General features: G+C 39.9%; 1 protein-coding gene across 1 annotated transcript; it reads left to right on the plus strand.

Moving 5' to 3' along the window:
- Positions 1 to 693: 693 nt before the first annotated feature.
- On the plus strand, positions 694 to 20622 carry EIF1AX (eukaryotic translation initiation factor 1A X-linked). Its single transcript, XM_032226304.1, has 7 exons — positions 694 to 898; positions 6506 to 6589; positions 13358 to 13461; positions 14606 to 14656; positions 17097 to 17178; positions 17292 to 17383; positions 18725 to 20622. The coding sequence occupies exons 1-7, from the start codon at positions 883 to 885 to the stop codon at positions 18728 to 18730; spliced, it is 435 nt and encodes a 144-aa protein (XP_032082195.1). The 5' UTR covers positions 694 to 882; the 3' UTR covers positions 18731 to 20622.
- The last annotated feature ends 332 nt before the right edge of the window (positions 20623 to 20954 follow it).

A 20954-nucleotide genomic window follows, 5' to 3' on the forward strand; every position in this document is an offset into this window, starting at 1 on the left:
CCTCATAAAACAAGGGAGATCTGTCTTTAATGAGCAGAATTAAGGAAAGTAAGTTACATATAGAATATTATTTTCTCAGTTAATGTCTCTCCTCTTACAAAAAACAACTACATAATCTCTCGGAACAAATTGGGTCTAGAAATTAAAATTACTGCTAGAACTGAAATGAAATAACCTTTCTCTTTAAACACAGCACAACCTGATGCCTAAAATACTTGTGAGGAATATTTAAAATAAACAGAGCCTTAAATACAATCAATTACTCAATTTATAAATTTGAGAAAGGATATACACCCATTTTATATACAAAGTCATTGCAGTCTAGCCCAAACCTTAATTTCGGTAGCTTACAATATACTTGTGTGGAAACAAACATCTTTAAAGACCAGCATTTCTCTACTAGAACTTAATTCCTTAATTAATTAAATGGAATAGGTTTCTAAATCGCGTAGCCACGTGACGTGTCGCGCCGGTTTCCGCGGATCTGAGGTGGGCGTGACCTGCGCGTGACGCATCCGGCCCACGGGCCGCCCTTTTGACAGCCCACTGTATTGAAAACGTCACGCCTCACACTCCATCTACCAGCTCATAGGACCGCCTTCCTCGGCAGTGATTCCTCCCATCGGAGGAGGGCGCTAGAAAGGTCCGCGAGCTCCCGGAAGAAGTCGTGAGTGCGCGAAGTGCATTCTGGGCCCGACAGTTTCTTCCGCCTTTCCTCTCGGAGGGCTTTAGCGGAGGCCGCATCGAGTTTTTTCTACTGTTGCGCGAACGTCACGCTATCAGTGTCTCCTTCTTTTGCTGTGAGCCAGCAGTGTAAAAAAGAGTTCTTTCCTTTTCCTTCGGGCTTGTCAAGGCTGTGTTCGCTGACTGGTAGCTGCCACCATGCCGAAGAACAAAGGTGAGGCTTTCTGACCCTCCCCCCCAACCCAATTTGGCTTCCAAGCGACTTCCTCTCCCTCCCCCCGCCCGTTGTCTGTAGATGAATCTGCCCGAGGGGAAGGCGCCGGTCGCACCGTCGACCTGGCTCTTTTTGTGCTTTCTTAGATCCAAAGGCTTTAGTTTTGTGCGAGGACTTCGGTTCACCACGTGTTTCCTCCCGCGCCTTCTCGCTTTTTTCTGGCTGAAATCTAAGATAGTTGACCGAGAAATAAGCCTACTTATTTCTGGGCCTCCTTCCAATTACGTGCTGCTACATAATTCTCAGATAAAGTAGTCTCTATTTAATAAAGTGGAGCTGACTGCTAAGTGTATGGTTACAGGTTGATTCTTTCTGGTTTTGACTGGATATTACACATTTACTACGAATGAAGCTGTTGGTTTAATTTTATGAATCATAGGTTGGCCTTTATTTTTAGACATTTAATATTTTTGTTTTCATGCTTAATAATTGATATCTGGATTTCTTTTTTGACCATGTACATCTCATTTTTGTCACTAGAGGGGTACAAGAATACCTTTCAGAACTGCTTAAATTATAGAATGTTCCTACTGTTTATTATCAGGATACTTCCATAATCTCCAGATATTCTCGTCCTATGAGTTTAGGTATGTGATGTTTAAAAAGATCCCACATTGATGGAAGATTGAATAACTGAGGTTTTTAATCATTTTTTATCGTTTTAATATTGAAAATGGTATTTCACTACTGTGAAAACTAAATTATTTTCAACACATTCAGAATTGAAGCTGTTCTTAATTGCATATGTGTACATCTGTACACCATGTGTGTGCATACACAGGCATGCACACAAACATATGCATGCAAAATGTTAAGAAAGCACCCAGCTCGCTTTCTTTCATCTCCATAGCAAAATAGAAAAATATACCAGGATTTGCAAATATTTGTGAACCAAAAATTATTTATGTCCTGCTTTTAGAACATAGGCACCTTTTATATTCCCCCCAACAATCATGTGAGGAGAATTGGGCTGAAAATAGTTGGTCCAAGGTTATCCAGCTGGCTTTCATGACTAAGGCGGGACTAGATGAAATATTGTTTATTAAATTCAAGGTTGTATATAGCTTGCCTAGTAATTAATTAAGGTAGTTTTTATCGATCTAAAATGTCTGAGAAGTTGTATTTCCATAATCTCCAGATATTCTCGTCCTATGAGTTTAGGTATTCCTGTTTCCAGTATCACTCGGTTAGGCAATCTGACCTAGAGTTTATTATTATTTATAGAGTGTGGTTCCACATTTGCATGTAAGTATAATTTATTTCTCGTAGTAGTTGCTATTAATTGCAAATGTAAGCATCTTTGGTATTTTTATTGCTATTACTTTAATGCAGTTATATAGAATGAATATAGAAAGTCTACATACCCCTGTTAAAATGCCAAGTTTTTGTGATGTAAAAAAAATCAGACTAGGTTAATCACTTTAGAATTCTTTCTACCTTTAACATATAAGCTGTACAATTCAATTGAAAAACAAGCAGAATTTTTTTAGAGGAAGAAAATAACTTAATGATGTGGTTGCATAAAAATGCACACACTAAAATTAATATTTCGTTGAAGCACCTTTTAGGACAACATTCAATCTTCTGGGAAGCCTATCAGCATGGCACATTCTGCTTGGGAATCTTTGTTTACTAAAAGCGCTTCAAATCTGAGATTTTGAGGGTACCTCCTGTGCATATCCCTCTTCAGGTCATCCCACAGATTTTTAATTGGATTCAGGACTGGGCTCTGACTGGGATATTCCAAAACTTTGATCTTTTTCTGGTGAAGCAATTTTTTTGTTAACTTGGAGGTAAGAGTTGGGTCATTGTATTGAAAAGTGAAATTTCTCTTCATCTTCAATATTTTAGCAGAAGGGTTTGTGCCAAAATAGACTAATATTTGGAACTGTTCATAACTGTTTAAAGCTCCATGCTGAAGGAAAGCAACCCTAAAGCATAATACCATAACCATGCCTCACTCTGGGTATGATGTGCTTTTGTGATGCACAGTGTTGTTTTTGTGCCAAACATTTTTTGGAATCATGGTGAAAAATTTCAACCTAGTCTCATCAAACCATACATATTTTCCCACATGCTTTTGTCACACTTTATGTAGCTTTTTGCAAAATGTAACCAGGCTTGGGTGTTTTCTTTGTAAGAAAAGGCTTCCATCTTGCCGACTTACTCCACAGTCCAGACATATGAAGAATACAGGAGACTAGTCATATGTATTACACAGCCAATATAGTAAGAAATTCCTGCAGCTCCTTTAATGTTGCTGTAGGCCTCTTGGCAGCCTCTTGGATCAGTTTTCTTGTTTTTTTAATCAGTTTTGGAGGGACATCCAGTTTTCAGTAACATCACTCTTGTTCCATATTTTCTCCATTTGTTGATGATGATTTTCACTGTGTTCCAGTGATATTGGGAATTTTCTCCAGTTGAGATTGCAGGAGGGGCCAGGATTGGGTTGTTTCACCTTTATCTGCTCAGAGTCTGATTCATAATTGAAGCCACGCATCCAGTCCTCTCTTGCTTGGCTCCAATTCCAACTCAGTCTTTGCCCGATAGAGATGGGAAAAAATTGACTCGTTAATCTAATTGTTTTTTCCAAATTTTACTAAATTTCAACCTTCCAGACTCTCTTGCATTTAATCAAATTGAGGGCCACTGGGAGCGCTGAGTATCAGGGCCCCAGCAGTGGCATCAGTGTGGCTCGCGTCAGAGGTCGGAACGGGCCGATGGCACAGTGAGGACTAGAGTGGCAGTTACATCCTGAGCTGTTCGAGGAGATTCGATTGTATGGAGGTGGACCTATTTACAACCCCAGCGAATACCCAGCTCCCCAGATTTTTCTCTCGGTTTCCAACTCCAGGAGCAGAGGAGAGCAGCGCCCTATGCAGCCAGTGTCCAAAGGGATTGCTTTATGTGTCCCCCCCCCTTCCTCTAACACCAGGGGTATTGAGGAAGATAGTGTCAGAGGGGGTGGATGTGATACTGGTAGTTCCACACTGGCCTCGACAGACTTGGTTTGTCTGTCTGTAACCAACCCCTGGAGCATTCCCCAGAAGAGGATATCTCTGTGCCAGGGTTCCTGATCTATCCGGAGCCACAATGGCTCCAGTTGACTGGTGCTTGAGAGGGACCTTCTGAGGAAAGCTAACTTCTCCTCCAGAGTGATAAGGATTATTGAGGCATCTAGACACCCATTCACTACCAGAATTTACAATGCTACATGGACTACATGCTATAGATGGCATCAGGAATCATGCATAGATCCCACAGGACCCTTGATTCCACAAATTCTGGAGTTTGTCCAGGATGGCCTGGACAAGCAGCTCTCCCACAACACTATCTGTAGGCAGGTGGCGGTGCTGTCCACCGTATTGACAGGTGATGGGAGGGAGAGTCTAGCTTGGCACCCTGTCATTAAACGGTTTATCAGGGGTGTGGCCAATCTAAGACCCCCAGTGATCCATTGATTCCCAACTTGGAATTTAGCCATGGTGCTGCTGGCTCTCATAAAAGAGCCATTTGAACGGTTGAGAATGGTCACCTTGCAATTCTTGATATTCAAAGTGGCCTTTTTAGTGCACTTCAATATCAAATAACATCAACGAGGCACATATCAGAACTGGGTGAGGGAAGATCTATGTATATTCTGCCCAAGTACTGTGGTTCTTTGTCTACATCCGACCTTCATTCCAAAGGTCAATTCATGCTTTCACAGGGCTCAGGAGATCATCCTTCCTGGCTTCTGTCCCAATCTTTCCCATAATAGGGGTAGAAACTGGCATAGATTAGACGTTAGGAAGTCTCAAAAGGATAACTCCCACTAGAAGAATTGAGGCTCTATTCTAATCATTTCAGCATTCCTCTGTAGGCTCTATGGTTTCCTTTCCACCATTGAGTGTTGGCTGAGGGCATGCATAGCACGCGCCGATGAGACTCCAGGTGTTCCTGTACCTCAGGGAATTACAGTTCACTTGACCAGGAGCGCTGTGACTAGGGTGGCATGGTTGACTCAAGCCCCTATTGGGGATAAAAGCAGGGCAGCTACGTGAGCCTCACCATTGCCCTTGATAAGGCACTATAGGCTGAATACATTTGCATCCGCCGAGACATCCTTCGGCTGAAGGATGTTTCAAAGAGTGCATGCTCTATCAGGAACTCCAGACCAGTCAGTTTCCCATCCTTAGGACAGCCGCTTTGGTATGTCCCAATCAGTGGTGGGTTCCGGATCCCAGCGTGTATACATCCTTACCTCTTGCGACACCTCCGTGAGCCTCCGCGATGCTCCAGCTGCTTGGCAGAGCATTGTGCAGGCGCCAAAGAGCTCAAATACAGGTAAGGAGCTCAGGCGGGTGGGTGGGCTCTCCGGAGCATCGTACCAGAACGGTACCCAGTGCTATGGGCAGGTACCTGTATGCCCGTACTGGGGCGTACTGCCTGCAACCCACCACTGGTCCCGATCCTGGATCCTCCTGCAATCTCAACTGGAGAAGTAACATTGATCCTACCTGACACGTTTCTTCTCAGTAGATTGTGGGAGGGTCCAGCCTCCCCCCCCCTCCCCCATTAGGTTAGGTCTGTAGTTCACTCTGGGCCGATCAGCTGCGGGGTAGGGGCTGCTCTTCTATTTCATCTCCAGATATGGCTATGCCTTCGTCAGAACTGGAGCCAAGCAAAAGAGGACTGGAGGCGTGGCTTCAATTATGACTCAGACTCTGGACAGATAAAGACAAAATAATCCAATCCTGGATCCTCCTGCAATCCATTGAAAAGCAACATATCAGGTAGGACCAACATTACTTTTGTACCTTTCTTCTGACTGATACATTCCAACAATGAGATCATCTTAATGCTTTGTAGACTATGGTTTTGCTGTAAGAGGTAACTGAGTAAATGTCAAAAAAAATCCTGCATAGCTGAACTTTATATTAGTAGTGATCAGAGTCACTTTGTGGGCAGGTGTGTACTATTATTTACTGTAAGTTTGAATGTGATTGGTTAATTCTGAACACAGCCACATCCCTTCTTAAAAGAGGCTGTGAACAGTTCTGCAGCCATGTTTTTCTAGTTTTTCATTTTTTTTCTCCACAAATTGTTTTTCAATTGAATTCTACAGTTTATATGTTATACTAAAGGTGGAAAGAGTTCTGAAGTGATTTATTTTGGTCTGATTTTTTTTTTACATTTCAGAAACCTGACATTTTAGCAGGAATGTATAGACTTTCTATATCCACTGTATTTGGTATGGAAATCTAATATATCATAATAATTTCACACTTTATGGAAAGGATCTACCATAGTCCTGATTTATCAACAATAGTGTTATTGGAAGGCTTCAGATTACACCTTAAACCAGTAATCCCCAATCTTTCTGGCTCCATGGACCAGTGGTGATGGGCGGCAGGGGGTATGGTTTCGTGCATGCAATCTAATCCCAGGCATGCACAAATAGATCTTCACACGCTCACCTGCCACTTGCATGGCCTGGTTCCCAGTGGACCAGGGGTTTGGGAAACTTACCTTAAACTATTACTTTTTCATTTTTTTGCAATTTAGGAAAGGGAGGTAAAAACAGACGAAGAGGTAAGAATGAGAATGAATCTGAAAAAAGAGAATTGGTTTTTAAAGAGGATGGACAAGGTAAGATGTATTATCTTTTTTCATTTCCTAACATTAAGCAGTTCTGTAGGAGGAAGGCTTATTTGTGGTGCTCTTGCAGAAGAGTGTATTGATAGATGAAAAATTAGGCCTCAGCCAAGTGATGTACTCTAACAAAAAGAACATTTTTAATTGAAAAATTGGTAAAAAATGCAGACAGTAGATCAGAATGTATATAATGAGAAATATAGTAGAAAGAAAGTTTTTGGGAAAGTACTGTACAGCATTTAGTACATATCTGAGTGTCTATAGTAAAAAAAAAATCTTAGTTTCTTTGTACACTTTCATTACTGGTGTCATTTGGTTATTTGGTATTGACTTATTCTTTTAAAACACTAAGCTGAAATAAGGTACATTTCAGTTTAGCTTAAAATATTATTTTGTGTAAAATAGTATTACATATAAAAAATTAATACAACTCCTGTATTACATTGGACGCCATAATATTAATTTAAATTTTGTACTGGACTTGCAGGAAGCCATAGAATGAAAAAGCAAAATCTAAAAATATATGAATTAATGTGCTCATATCACATGATGCAGAGGTCATATAGCCTGTTACATGCTTTTTTTTTTTTCAAAAAAGCATATTGATACGTAAAATGTAGAACAGATTTAATCCTAGCGTAAGATATATTAGTTTAGCATAATAAATCTTATTTTTAATTGAAGGGATGAGAATTTGCAGTCTTGTTGTCATTGGGCTGTTGTGTGTGTGTACGAGAGAGAGACATTGGGGGGAATATTCCTATGTGAGTTGGAGAGGAGTTGTTTTTTGTTTTTACAATGGCAATAGCAAAATTACAATATTTGCTGCTGAACTGTTGCCAAGGCTTTTGATACATTGAAGCATTCCCACTCAGCAAGGCTCATCTGGACTTTTTTTTAAAATGAGCAAGCTGAGAAACCTGTCAATTACAAAACCAAACTACTGCGGCCCACTTCCAGAAGAGAAAGAACATGTCCTTGCTGTTCTGTTCATGTACTCCTGTTCCTGACTCCACTACAGAAGTTTCTCACCTGGAATTAGAGATAAGAATCCCAGAATTTAGAATTACAATGGGACTACATGAAAACAAAATGATAACAAGGCAAAAGAGTAGCAGCTTGTTTGGGAAGGAAAGTGATGGGAACTGAAGCTTTACAAAATATTGACTGGTGAATCAGGACTGGAAAATTAAGGATCCCCAGAGAGTTAATCTGCTGGAATACTTCTCTGATAACCTTCTTGAAGTTGTAAGTCACAGGGACTGCATTAATTCCTGATCTTTAGATTGGACATGTAACTTTTGAGACACAAAATAAGTCATGGGTCAGATTGAGAATATTGGAATAATTAACTATTAATTCTTTATTGTTAGGATTTAAACAAAAAAAACCCATTACTCCAACCTCTCATGCAAAACATGTTGATGCAGGGCTTAGTGATTTTTGCATTTCTTTTTGAAAGGACAAATGGGTACCCAATCAGTTCCTATGTAGAACAGTGCCAAAATCTTTAGCAGGAGAAAGAGAGAGCTGAGAGCTTCTTGCATTTAACAGAGGAAGAAAGGGCACCCCACAGAAGAGAAAGTCTTTGTCTATTGTGGTGGCCTAGAATAGTTAGAAGCAAGCAAACATAAGACAAGTGAGGAAATGGAAGGCCACAAACCAGTGGAGCACTTGACCTGAGGAATAACCAAAACTTCTCCAGTGTTTTTTTAGTACATTTTCCTTTTCCTTTTTCATCTCAGTAACTCAGTAGTCAGTTCTGCCTTATGATTACTGTTTCAGTTTTGATGGGTTCAAGTAATTTCACAGGGTGTACTTTTACTTACCCAGAATGCCATGTTCGTCATATGAAATTCCAAATGGTAGTGAGCTATGTTACAGTGTAATATGAAGGAATCGTAAGCTACTTTCCAAATATTCTGAACTTTCATATGTGATCAGTAGAAAGAAAGAAAGCTAATTACCTTCCCACAGACTATACAACTGTATCAGTGGTGGGTTTCAAAAATTTTTGGAACCTACTCTGTGGGTGTGGCCTCTGTGGGAGTGGCCTGCCACCCATGTGACTGGGTGGGAGTGGCCTGCCACCCATGTGACTGGGTAAGAGTGGCTTGCTGACCAGGTGGGAAAGGCCAAGATGATGTCACTGAATTCATTGCCCCAATGGATGAACTACAATAAGATTAAAATAAATACAAAAACAATAAAAGAGCTACTTACAGATGGAAGATGACTGTTCTTGCCAGTCTTCAGTATCACGGACTCCAATGAATGGGCTGCACAAAGAAGAGAAACAGAAATGAACTTTTTCATTGCATGCACTGCATTGGGATGAAAAGGAAAATTAAAAATACAGCCAAATTCAACCAATGCTTCCTCTGCGCCACCCCATGGAACGGCTACATCTTTCATGTTCCAGTAACCTGGCTCCAAATATGTGATAAAGTGTAACTTTTTTGCTGTTGGCAATAGGCTACCTGTTCTTAGATGGTCACAATCCATCAGCCTTTTCTTTAAATTGGTGATGATGCTTTGCAAAAGTTTTTCACAGGGAAGGGCAACAAATCGTTGATTTGGAGCTAAATTGATGTTTTGGAAGGCTTGTGTTTTTAGCAATTCCACAAGTTCTTTCTCATATTTGCCCTTTTTCTATAGTAGCACTTCAAAAGCACCAATTGTTCGCAACACTAACTTTTTGGCCACGATGATATTTGTCGCTCTCCCCTGTAGGGCATTTGACAGAACAGAAATCTCACTTAGGATGTCGATCATCAGGGCCAAATCCTGCAAAAAATGTAAATTTTCAAAATGGGAAGCCATGCCTGGGAACCTTTCATTGCCTTGAAAAACCTGATGTAGCGCTGGATAAGCACGCCACACAGCCATGGTTGCCCTTAAACTACAGGCAGCCCATCTTGGTCCCAAAACTCTGCCAATCTTCACAATTTCTATGCCCAATTGCTCGAAGATTTGGAAGAGGTTATTCTGGCTCTTGCAGGATTTGTGGAAGGTGGTGTGCACTTTATCCAGGAAGATCTTGAAGTGGTTGATCTGCTTCACTTCTCTTATTGCATCATCCAGCACAAGTTACAGGCGGTGGTTCAAGCAGTGCCAGATGATGATGTTTGGGAATTCTTGAGCTATTCTGGCGCTGACTCCAGATTTTCTCCCAAGCATAATGTTGGCACCATCGGAGCAGAAAGCGATTAAATTCTGCCATAGATATTCGGTGGTAAATCCAACTTTGTGCAAGCTTTCCATTGATGCGGAATATATGGTCTCTGCATCTTGTCTCTAATTCCAGAAGCTCAACAAAGATGGTTGCTGGGCATTCTGGATCCTCAATTCTAACAAAAACTATCAGCACTGCTCTCATTGAAAGTGTTGAGGCTTCATCAATTATTAGGCACACCTTTCGATTATTTGCAATAATCCTTGAAAACACGGTGGTCTTGATTTGGTTTGCAATGAATTCAACGATTTTCACTGCAGATCTTCGTGAATGCAAGCCAACTCCCATATCCACTCCAACCATATTTAGCAAATTTACTTGCGCTTCGATGTCTGAGAATGGATTACATCTTTGCGCCAGATCGTAAACGGTAGAAAATATTGTGCAAGTACTGGATAAATGTTTCTCAGTTGGTGAAAGCTTCCTGCTCCTGTTGCTTACTGATCTCCATGCAAATAAGGTGTGCCTTTGATTGAAAATGTTCCCTTAATTTTTCTTCTGAGCGATGCTTGTTGTATATCCTTGCTTTTCCCTGCTGGTGCCACCTGGAAATGTTTCCACTCTTTGGAAACATGAATACCTTTATCCAGCGAGAACATGAGTTTTGCACAGTACTCACAACCCACCTTCTTGTTGGGTACTTCCAGTCCCTCATACTTGTCCTTGAAGTGTCTGTATTGCTGCAAATTCCAGCAGTCAGGAAGTTGTGGAACTGCAGTGGAGTCGATGGACTTGCTGCTTTCTCCGACCTCAACTGGTGGTAGTGGTGGTGCTGGCGGTGCTGATGCGGCTGGCAGTGCTGGTGCGGCTGGCGGTGCTGGTGACTGCTTTGGATCAGCTGATTCCTCAATTCTTGGTTTTTTGGAGAAGAAAGCAGTCATACTCTGTTGCCTCTTCTTCATTGTGCTAAGTAATACTAACTGCTGCCAAAGAAATAAAACAACATTGGACTCAATTGTGGTTGAAAGCTGAGGACTCTGTAGTCACTACAGGTAACAGAAGGGACCTCTGCTTTCAACCAACAATGTACAGTCTTTTCAGGAAAGATGAGAAACAGGAAAGATATAAACAAACAGGATAATTTAAAGAAAGATATTCTATAAATAAAAAAAATCCTTAAAAACCATTGTTAAGTATTCCACCAGCAATAATTTATAGTATAACTATTTTAAGGTATTGTACCAGCCATAATATACTGTAACCATTATTCCACCAGCAATAATTTATACTGTAACTATTTTAAGGTATTATACCAGCCATAGTATACTGTAACCATTATTCCAATCCACCAGAAATAATTTATACTGTAACCATTTCAAACTATCCCACACACAATAATTTAAAATGAAACCATTAAAAATATTCCATAGACAATAAATTACAATAAAACTATTTTAAAAAATTCTATGCACAATGCATTTCAAAGTATTGAGTATAGAATTTTTAAAAATGGTTTAATTTATTTTGGAAAGAATCTTTTTTTAAATAGTCTAAGACAATTTAAAAAAAGAATCCACACACAAATTGAAGTAAACCATTTTAAAATATTCTACACTCAATACCTTTAAGTAAAACTATTTTTAAAAATTCTGTGCATTAAATAAAATATTATTTTAAAATACATTAAAAAAATGAAAGAAAAAAAAATCAGGTCACTTACCAGCAGGCAGAATCAGCAGCACTCCGATGCGATGGATCCGACTCCGATGCAATGGATGGATGCAACAGGGAGCAGGCAGGCAGAGAGGCAGCAGGAACAGGTAAGTCACGAAAGCTAGGCCCCCTTCGCCGCCAGCCCATGGCTTTCGCTAGGGAAGGCCTTCAGGCCTTCCCTTGCAAAAGCTAGGCCGCCGCTGCTACCGCCAGCCCACGGCTTTCACTAGGGACGGCCTGAAGGCCTTCCCTCACGAAAGCTTAGGCCGCCATTGCCGCTGCACCACTACTGCCCCCCACCCGCCTTCGGCTGCATGGCGTACACCAGCCCACTGCTTTCGCGAGGGAAGGTCTGAAGGCCTTCCCTCGCGAAACCTAGGCCGCTACCGCCCCCCCCCCAACCTGGCTTCGGCTGCGTGGCATACGTCAGCCCGCAGCTTTCACGAGGGAAGGCCTGAAGGCCTTCTCTCACGAAAGCTGGGCCGCCACTGCCCACCCGCCTTCGGTAAGCTAGCCTCCCAAGTCCCGCCGCCCCCCTCACACTTAGTTGCGTACCTGAGGGAAGCAGCAAGCTCCTGGAAGGCAAAGGGAGTTTTGAAATGGAGGACCCAGTCAGCAAGCACGATGCGAGTCATCTCAGGAACAAAAGACCCATTTGAAAAGAGAAGTCTCCAAAAGAGAAAGACTCTTTTCAAAAGAGGAATGTTAGTTGTTGGCGCCACGCTTTTAAATACTTCGCCTCCAGCCCACTCACTGATTGGACTCCAGCCAATCAATGAGCGGCAGGCTGGACTGGCCTAGTTTAGTGCGGACGGGCGGGGGAGCGAGCAAGGGCAATATTGAGCGACAGGGCCATGCCAGCGTTCCCGGAAGTTACTTACTTCCAGGTGCACCGACCAACCAGTTCGCGAGGACGGGCGCGGACTGGTAGAAACCCACCTCTGAACTGTATTATAAATATGTCATGTTCTCAAACACTGTGTCAGCCTCTGTTTTGCTGCTTGCTTTTCAGCTGCCATTGAAATGGGGAGGGAGGGCATGGTATTTGGGTGTGGAAAATATTCTGTACAGGAGGACTGTTAATTGGGAGTTGTTCTCACCATCTACTGCACATGTGGAAAGAAGAAGAGTTTCCCGCCAAGGCCAACTGTCCGGCATACCAACCTGATGATGATTTTTGAAGATGTCTCCCACATGACAGCTGTGGAGATATTGGATTGGACTATGGGCTTGGGTTACCAAGGGGAGAGGAATGGGTCATGTATTGATATCTAATGCTTGCGCGCGCTTTTGCTCAGATCCAGCTTTGCTTAGCTTCTATTTACTTATAATCAGTAAAAGTACTCTTAATTCTGCAAAATGGAGTTGAGTGGTTTCTTTCTTGGTTATTAAGTGAAGCTGCCCTGACATTAAGCTGGATCTCATCTCGCACCCATCCCGGAGCTGACACCTTCTGAGGGGGGTGCACCCAAAACCTGAAGGATGTCCCACCAAGGTAGCGATCAAGAAGAAGATATGGGAGCAGCTGCATTCTCCTGCCCTTTGGAGATGGAGCGAATGGCTGGCCTGCACTTGGAAGAACGATCCATTCAACCCAGATGGACTTGGGGAGTGGGATGGAAAGATGCATTTTGTTTTAAGACCCTCATACCCCAAATCTGAAATACCTACATACAAACTTTGCTTTTTCAGTATGTGAACCATGAGTCAATTGATGGATAAAGAAATTCAAATAGCTATAGCTACTTTATGATACAAGGTTTTAAAATCAATTGTCATGTGTTAAAATCTTGAGTCTATTTCTCTCTGGTACAACAGCTATAAGTGTGTTACATTAATATAAAATTATCAAATTCCTAAATCATGTATTCCAGAATATGCCCAAGTTATCAAGATGTTGGGAAATGGCAGACTGGAGGCATTATGTTTCGATGGTGTAAAAAGGCTGTGTCATATCAGAGGAAAGTTAAGAAAAAAGGTATGTTAATGCATTTGATATATGGGCAACCTCAAATATGTTGGTATATTAAACAACTAATGTTACAGCATCTTATGTATATCTCCTACTGGTTCTAAGATGTTGATTTGAGTGACTTGTGCCCTTCATAGCACAATACTTCCTTTACACTAACTAGTGACTCAAGAAAATATTTTATTATCCTGTGTTTTGACTGCTGAATTTACTGATATTTTTTATTACTTTTTTATTTTCTTTTTTATACATCTTTTAATCTTCCTATATCTTTTTTCCTGCTCCAATTTCTGGTGCTTATGGAGGTTCTACACTACAAACATGTAATATGTCTTGTAATTTTCTATGCACAGAACCCTGATTTTGGATCTTCCATGCCTGAACTAAAATGTCTTTTTCAAGATTTTTTTAATCAATGTACAGAACAACATAGGACTGTTTTCATCTGGGTGGAAGTGGTTAAGTGGGAGGTAGAAGAAAGCCAAGGAACTGAATCTACAGCTGAAGGGAAAAGGCTGAATAGACTAGAGGAATGTGCTTTGCTTGAATCTAAAGGGGGGGGGGGTTGAAGAGAAAGATGTGCATCATTCCTGCCTTAACTGCCTGCTTGGATTTGTTTTGTTTAAAACCTGAAACAATAAAAGCACTTTGGTTCTGCCACACCATGGATGACTCTAAATGATTTGATAGAACCATGCAGCATTTTGGATCTATTCTGTATTAGCATTGTAGATATCTTTATAACTCAAAGCCTCAATGGTCCAAGATTAATGAAATAGGTGCTGTTGTACATTATCCAAACTTTTAAAAGTTTAAAAATTTCTACAATCAGAATTTTGAAAGTTGAAAGTGGCATCTTGTTACTTTTATTTCCATATGGTGTTTCTCCTCCAGAGTGCATAAATAAATGCAGGTAGACTGAATTGTGATTTAACTTCTGTATTAGTGTGCAAGATTATGCACACATCATATGATATTCAGCAGCTGATCAAGTACTTGAATTATATAGCATTCACCAAGATTTATGGCTTATCTCAGCTAATTGCAGGTCTTTTAAAGATTACATTTCATTAAGTGTTTCAGGTGAGAATGCATATAATTTTTTAAATGTTGGTCTGAAAAAAAGGATAAAATTTCTTTTGATTTTTAGGTTTGGATAAATACATCAGATATCATATTGGTGGGTTTAAGAGACTACCAGGTAAGCATATTATGTTACTATTATTACATAATGTAATATGATGACAGTTTGATTTAATTTTTGTCAAAAGAAATTTGAACTCATAAACACTGAGTCAATCACATTTATCTTTATTTTGTACCGTGTTTCCCTGTGTTTTGGGCTCAAAAATAGACTTATTGTCAGGATATGCCTCCATCCGCCCTGCCTGCTGGCCCTGCTGCTGTTGGCATACTGGAACTTGGGTCTTGCTCATGCTTTTGCTATGACAAGGCAGAAGGGCATGCAGACCGTTGGTGTTGCCTGCTCCTTCTGCCCCCACCCCGTGCCGCTGGCCAGCTGCTGGAGCTACTCACCTGTTGTACCTGCTGCTGCTGGCCTCACAGGGGCTCTTTGCCTCCTGGCCACATTGCTCTCAGCTTTGGCAGGCGGGAACTCTGTGGCTGCCCTACAGCACAATGGAGGAAGGAGGGGGAGATTGCCACTTCCTCCTTTGTACCCCAAAACCCTATCTTCCCTGGCTGCTGAGCCCCTGGCCTGCTCCCCTGCTCTGGAAAGGCGAGCAAGATCCACAACTCAATGCTACCGATATGCTGTGCATTGCAAGCCATGCAAAGCAACCCGTTCTGACCCTCTTGGATCCCAGACTGGGGGGGGGGGGGCGGGATCCCCAGGGCAGAGGCCTTCCAATGCAACGCTCTGCCGCAGCTCCGAAGCAAACCTCCTCCTTCTCTGCATAGGATTGCAAGGTTGGAGGCCTCCGCAGCATCCGCCGACCAACCCCCATCCCATAACTGCTGCTCCTAGCCTGTTGCTGCTCTCGGCTGAGCTGCTCCTGCCAGCCTGCCAGGTGCCCCATTGCCAGCAGTCGCCGGTGCAGCCATACCACCTTGCCCACCATCGCCTTTGGGCTGCACCCTTCGCCTGCCCTGCGCGGCTTCAATGGGCAGGAACTCCATGGCTGCCCTACAGCAGGACAGATGAAGGCCTCGGAAATTCTTGCCAGGCAGGAGCAGCCCATCTGAGAGCAGCGCGAGGCCAGCAGCAGCAGGAACAAGACGGGGGTTTGTTAGTGGAGGCTTCCAGCCTTGCAATCCTGCTCAGGGAAGATAGAGGTTTGCTCCAGAGCTACGGCAGAGCATTGCACCAGGAGGCCTCCACCCTGGTGATACTGTGCACTTCCCCAGACCGGGATCATCCACAGAGACAAGAGGGTCAAAGTACATTGCTTTGCATGGCTTGCATTGCATGGCATACCAGTATTATAGAGTTGGGCATCTCCCTTACCTTTCCGGCGCAGGGGTGCAGGCCTAGATCTTGGTGGCCAGGGTAGACAGGGTTTTGGGGTGCATAGGAGGGGCGATCTCCCCCTCCCTCCATCCCGCTGCAGGGCTGCCATGTAATTCCTGCCTGCTGAAGCAGCAGGGTGGCCGAGTACACGTCCAAGAGCGTGAAGAACCACCGAGAGGCCAGCTGCAGCAGGCTCACGCACACATTTGGCTGCTGGAGTCACACTGGTGGAGCGGGAAGTGGCCGAGCCTCCAGGAGGTAACTGGGGAAGGGAAGGAGCTGCTATACTAAGCGCTGCCTCAGGGATCGCTGCCCATGTTTGTGAGGGGACATGCCCATCCCCTTCACTAGGGGTTATTTTTGTGGTGGGGCTTATATTAGGCCCACGCTTAAAAATGAAGCTAGGTGTCATTTTTGGGGAAACATGGTATGAATGTAAAAAATGTAAGGATACTTTTCTTCCTTTAGATTATTTTTTTTATAAATCTTGAACAGTGCTTTAGGAAAAAGGTAAAAAAGTAATTAACATTTATGAAATTTATGTTTAAGCATAATTTATTTAAGCCTAAATTTCTCAAAGATGTAACGTTATCTTTTAAAATAGACAATATACAGGTTACAGGATAAGAAGTCATCTTTCTTTGACCATTGATAGTTTTGCAGGGAGGTTGAGTCATGTCCTAAACAGATAGTATTGAATAAGGATATGATTAGGAGACAGTAACACAAGTACTGAATGTTACAAACTCTGCTTGAGTGATTAGTCTTCAGACTAAACATAAGTATGTAAATATATGATTCTAACCTAGACTATAGTAGTAAAACCAGGAGTTAATTAGCATAGTATTGTAATCTCAATACAAATAGTATGGAGACTAAGTGGGTAAACTAGTTTTTGCATTACCTAGTAATGTAGGTATAACTTGGTATATAGCTATAAGGATATAGCTTTAATAATGCATGTTTGAAAAATACGTGGATCTAGTGAGCTATTTACACAATGTTTTATCATTAATAGATGATACAGAAAAAATCAAAATTAATATTTTAAATGTCAGAGATTCTCTCATTAAGGTATAGCTTAGTAAAAGAAAGTGTTTAAAATGTCCTAATAAAGTTTTCATATAATTAATCATCTGAAATCATTTTTATCAATAATAATATTATTTAGGATAACAAGGCTGATGTCATTCTAAAATACAATGCAGATGAAGCCAGAAGCCTGAAGGCATATGGAGAACTTCCAGAGCACGGTAAGAAATTCTAATCATTGCCCATGTCACTGTGAATAAAGGACATACATTAACCCTCTTACTCAAAAACATTTTCAAAAATATATTCATGGTTTGTTTTCATTTTTACATAGCCAAAATTAATGAAACTGATACATTTGGGCCTGGTGATGATGATGAAATCCAATTTGATGATATTGGAGATGATGATGAAGATATTGATGATGTAAGTAGTCAGAAAGTTTTCATCTTAAAATTAACATGTCTGTTTCAAAGGGAATGTGTATTCTTAATTTTCATCTTCAGCTTTGTTATATCTTACCTTGGTGGACAGGAATTACCTAGCAGGGATATAGTGAAAGCTTCTGAGCTTTCAAAGGTCTTTCCACTGAAAAAAGTCTGCCTTATGTAATCTGCTAACAAGATTAAAGAACATATTCTATTCCTACTTCACAGTACAACTACATATACATCTTAAATCTAGAAATGGAGTACTATAGGTTTGTAGTAATATTCTACTATTTTTGATCCTATAGTATAGGGTGACAGTGTTTGAAAAATTGGGATTCAGTTTCACCTCCTGGAGGACCATAGAAGGTTGAAGGTGATGCTATTATGTCATCAGAAGGAATGCTGCTGAGATTTTTTTCAACCTATCTTCATGTTTTGGCAGGGGATTAGAGTTGGCAGTCTCTGAATGGCAAACACTTCATCCCACCCATAGCACTTCCCTAAAAAGTTCTGTAGTTGCAAGTCTCAAATTTGGCCATTTTGCATCAGAACTTGCACTACGTGAAACCTATAGGCTGTTATCCTTGCTTATGATAGTAATAAATTTGGATTTTTTTCTTTTACTTAACATTAAATAGCCCTGAAAGGCAGATAGTGGTAACTTCTGCTCAGAATTAGGGCTACCCTTTATTCCTTGAAGTTTAATTTGATTTCATGTGCCTTGCCAGAAACCTCTAAGGACTTCCCATGGTGAGGAGATGAGATTGTCAAGTTCCACACATTTAATGCATTAAAAAGCAGTTTTCTTCCTACTATGTAAATGGATTTCTGAAAGATTGAGCAAAATTGCTTACATGAAAGTACTATAATGATTTATTATACTTCAGTGGTACAAAACTTGAGACTTTGTTTATAAATCCCAAACTGTCCTAATTATACAGAGGTTAATGCTTTTTTCAGACATTGAGGTAGAATTAATATGTGCACATTTTAAAAAATAATTAAACTATGTTGGTGTTGCACACAATTGAGCTACATGGTACCTGAATAGTGATGTATTATAACTATTTTCATTTTGTGTCTTGTTGAAGTACTAGAGGTTTTTAATTTGCTTTGTTATTAGCCATCTGTTACCCAAATTTCATATAAGATGGACAACCATATACATTTTCTAAATAAAAATAATAAATGAGAACAATTTCAATTTGAGTAGAATAGTACTGAATACAACAGTTTATGTTTATTGTGGCTGTTACTAGATAGTATTGCCTGTCTGTTCTGATCTGAGCAATTGTACTTTAATTGCAACATTTTAACATTTTTTTCATACTTGCAGATCTAAATGGAACTGAGAGGAATACATCCCAACTTTCCACCTCAATTGTTTTGTTTTCAAATCCTTATGCCTAAGAAGACTGAAACTGCACATTTGTAGTTACAGTACATCAATATGTACCCAATGTTTATTTATATTTCTTTAAAAACAGAAGTTCGACTAAAAAATTTAATCAAATAATACTGCAATTTTTATCTCTACAATAGACTCTTACATCTGTATGTAAATACACATACTATAAACTCTCACACTGGTTTATCTGTTTTCATCAATAAATATCACTAAGACATATTTTTGAAATAAAAAATATTGCCCTATAATTATCAAGAATTTTGATTAAATACCAATTCAGGTTAGTATTCAGTTGGCAGGTATACTGTAGTTTCCTGGTGTCCCTTGACAACAAAGAATTCATTAACAAATGTTAATAACTGAATCTTTTCTATAACTTTAGTTGCATGTGTTTTTTTTACAGGATTTAATCATTGTTTCCTTTTCACAGATAATATTTCCAGAATAGAGGAAAAATAAATTTCCAAAAATTGTATATGTTTGAATAGCTATTACTTTACTTCATTACTTTAACAGACATACACTTGCCAGATAACCCTTTAAAATATTTTGCCCTTATAAAATTAAATATTTCTGTATGTATGTATATGTCTGTACATATATATGTATGTATACATATATACATATGCGTACAGAGAGAGAGAGTGTGTGTGTATGTTTCCATGGATTGCTTAGGGAGAATTTGGCTTGGCTTAGATTCATCCTTTCTTTCCTGAAAATTGCTGTAGCGATTTGGAAGTGATGTGCTCAAATGGCAGGAGGGAAAAAAGGCCGGTATCTACTATAATAACAGGAATTGATGCCATTTGTGGAAGGGCAAGCTTAGATTCAATTCAGTTAAGTATTTTTGCATCACAATAAGTTGATTAGAAAGATTTCATTTTAGTTTTAGATTGAGCCTATTATGAGATACAATTTGATAAGCAATTTTGTATGCTCTCTTATCAGAATATGTAAATATATCATTCTGAAAATCTGAATACAATCAAAGAAACAAATGAATAGTTTCAAGTTTGAGTAGAAGTAAAGACCTAAACTTTCAGCAAAAATTAATAGTCATGATATATTTATACACATTGAATTGAGTTTGGTTGTCCTTAGTATTATATTCTGTATTTTCTGAGTAATATATAGACTATAACAGTTCACCTATGAAAAATGTTCAAAAGCTTAGTGTTTTTTTAACAGAGATGATAGTTATTCAAAAATCTGAATTCTGAATATCACGTGCATTTTGTTGCATTTGATTATAACTGCGTTATATACATTGTTCACAAATTATGCTGAGCTGTACAATTTAACATTGCTTATCTTGTGGTATGAACATGGACAAATATCGGTCAAAAAGTAATGGCTTTTTGTGCTAGACAAATACAATCTTGCATTACTATTTAGTTAGCCATGAAACATTGAATTCTCAAGTTGAGAGCTCTCAAGTACTGAAGTTCCTACACTGCTTGCTACATTTGCTATTAATCATACCAAATTTGCTATCATGATAACAAATACTTTATGTGGATAAGGATTTTATCATGTTGCAAATGTGGGAGGAAAAGGTTTTTTTAAACTTACAAAGCCTGTCTGTTGAACCCTGTATATGCATTGTGTCAATTAGCTTTTTGATCTTTAAATAATAATAGATGAGAATTTATTTGGAACTGATGACTGATAAAAATGCAAAATTACATTACATACACTCTTCAGAAACAAAACCAGAAATGCCTGGATGGAAGAAAGTTGTAGATATGGAAATACTGAAAGCCTTACCACTGGTAATGTTTTTATTAATGCCAAAATTAAAGTTGCATCGAATGGTTTGACTTACAGTATATATAAATTTATTTTTTAACAGCATCATTTATATGTGGGTCAATTCTCTTTGCTCTGACTGCAGGTCTAAATACTTAAAAACTAAGAAATGGGAATTTAGCTTTGGAATAGCAGTAAAAAGGTGGACACTTTACAGTTGTGTATCTTAAATATATACTTGTCCAACTATTCTAAGTACCTTGGGTCATGTGGGATATTTATCTTCACAGCAACATACCATAAGTGATACATGAGAGAATATGGTTTGTTAAGATCTCACAGTGAACTGTGCAATCCACTTGGAATATTAGATTACCAGTGTTTCTCAGAATATATTTTAAGACATAAA

The sequence above is a fragment of the Thamnophis elegans genome, chromosome 11, assembly GCF_009769535.1.
Source record: "Thamnophis elegans isolate rThaEle1 chromosome 11, rThaEle1.pri, whole genome shotgun sequence".
NCBI lineage: Eukaryota > Metazoa > Chordata > Lepidosauria > Squamata > Colubridae > Thamnophis > Thamnophis elegans.

Coding starts and splice junctions, on each gene's coding strand:
- EIF1AX (XM_032226304.1), top strand. Junction 13,462..14,605: donor GAGGAAAGTTAAGAAAAAAG/GTATGTTAATGC, acceptor TTTGATTTTTAG/GTTTGGATAAATACATCAGA. Junction 14,657..17,096: donor TGGGTTTAAGAGACTACCAG/GTAAGCATATTA, acceptor AATATTATTTAG/GATAACAAGGCTGATGTCAT.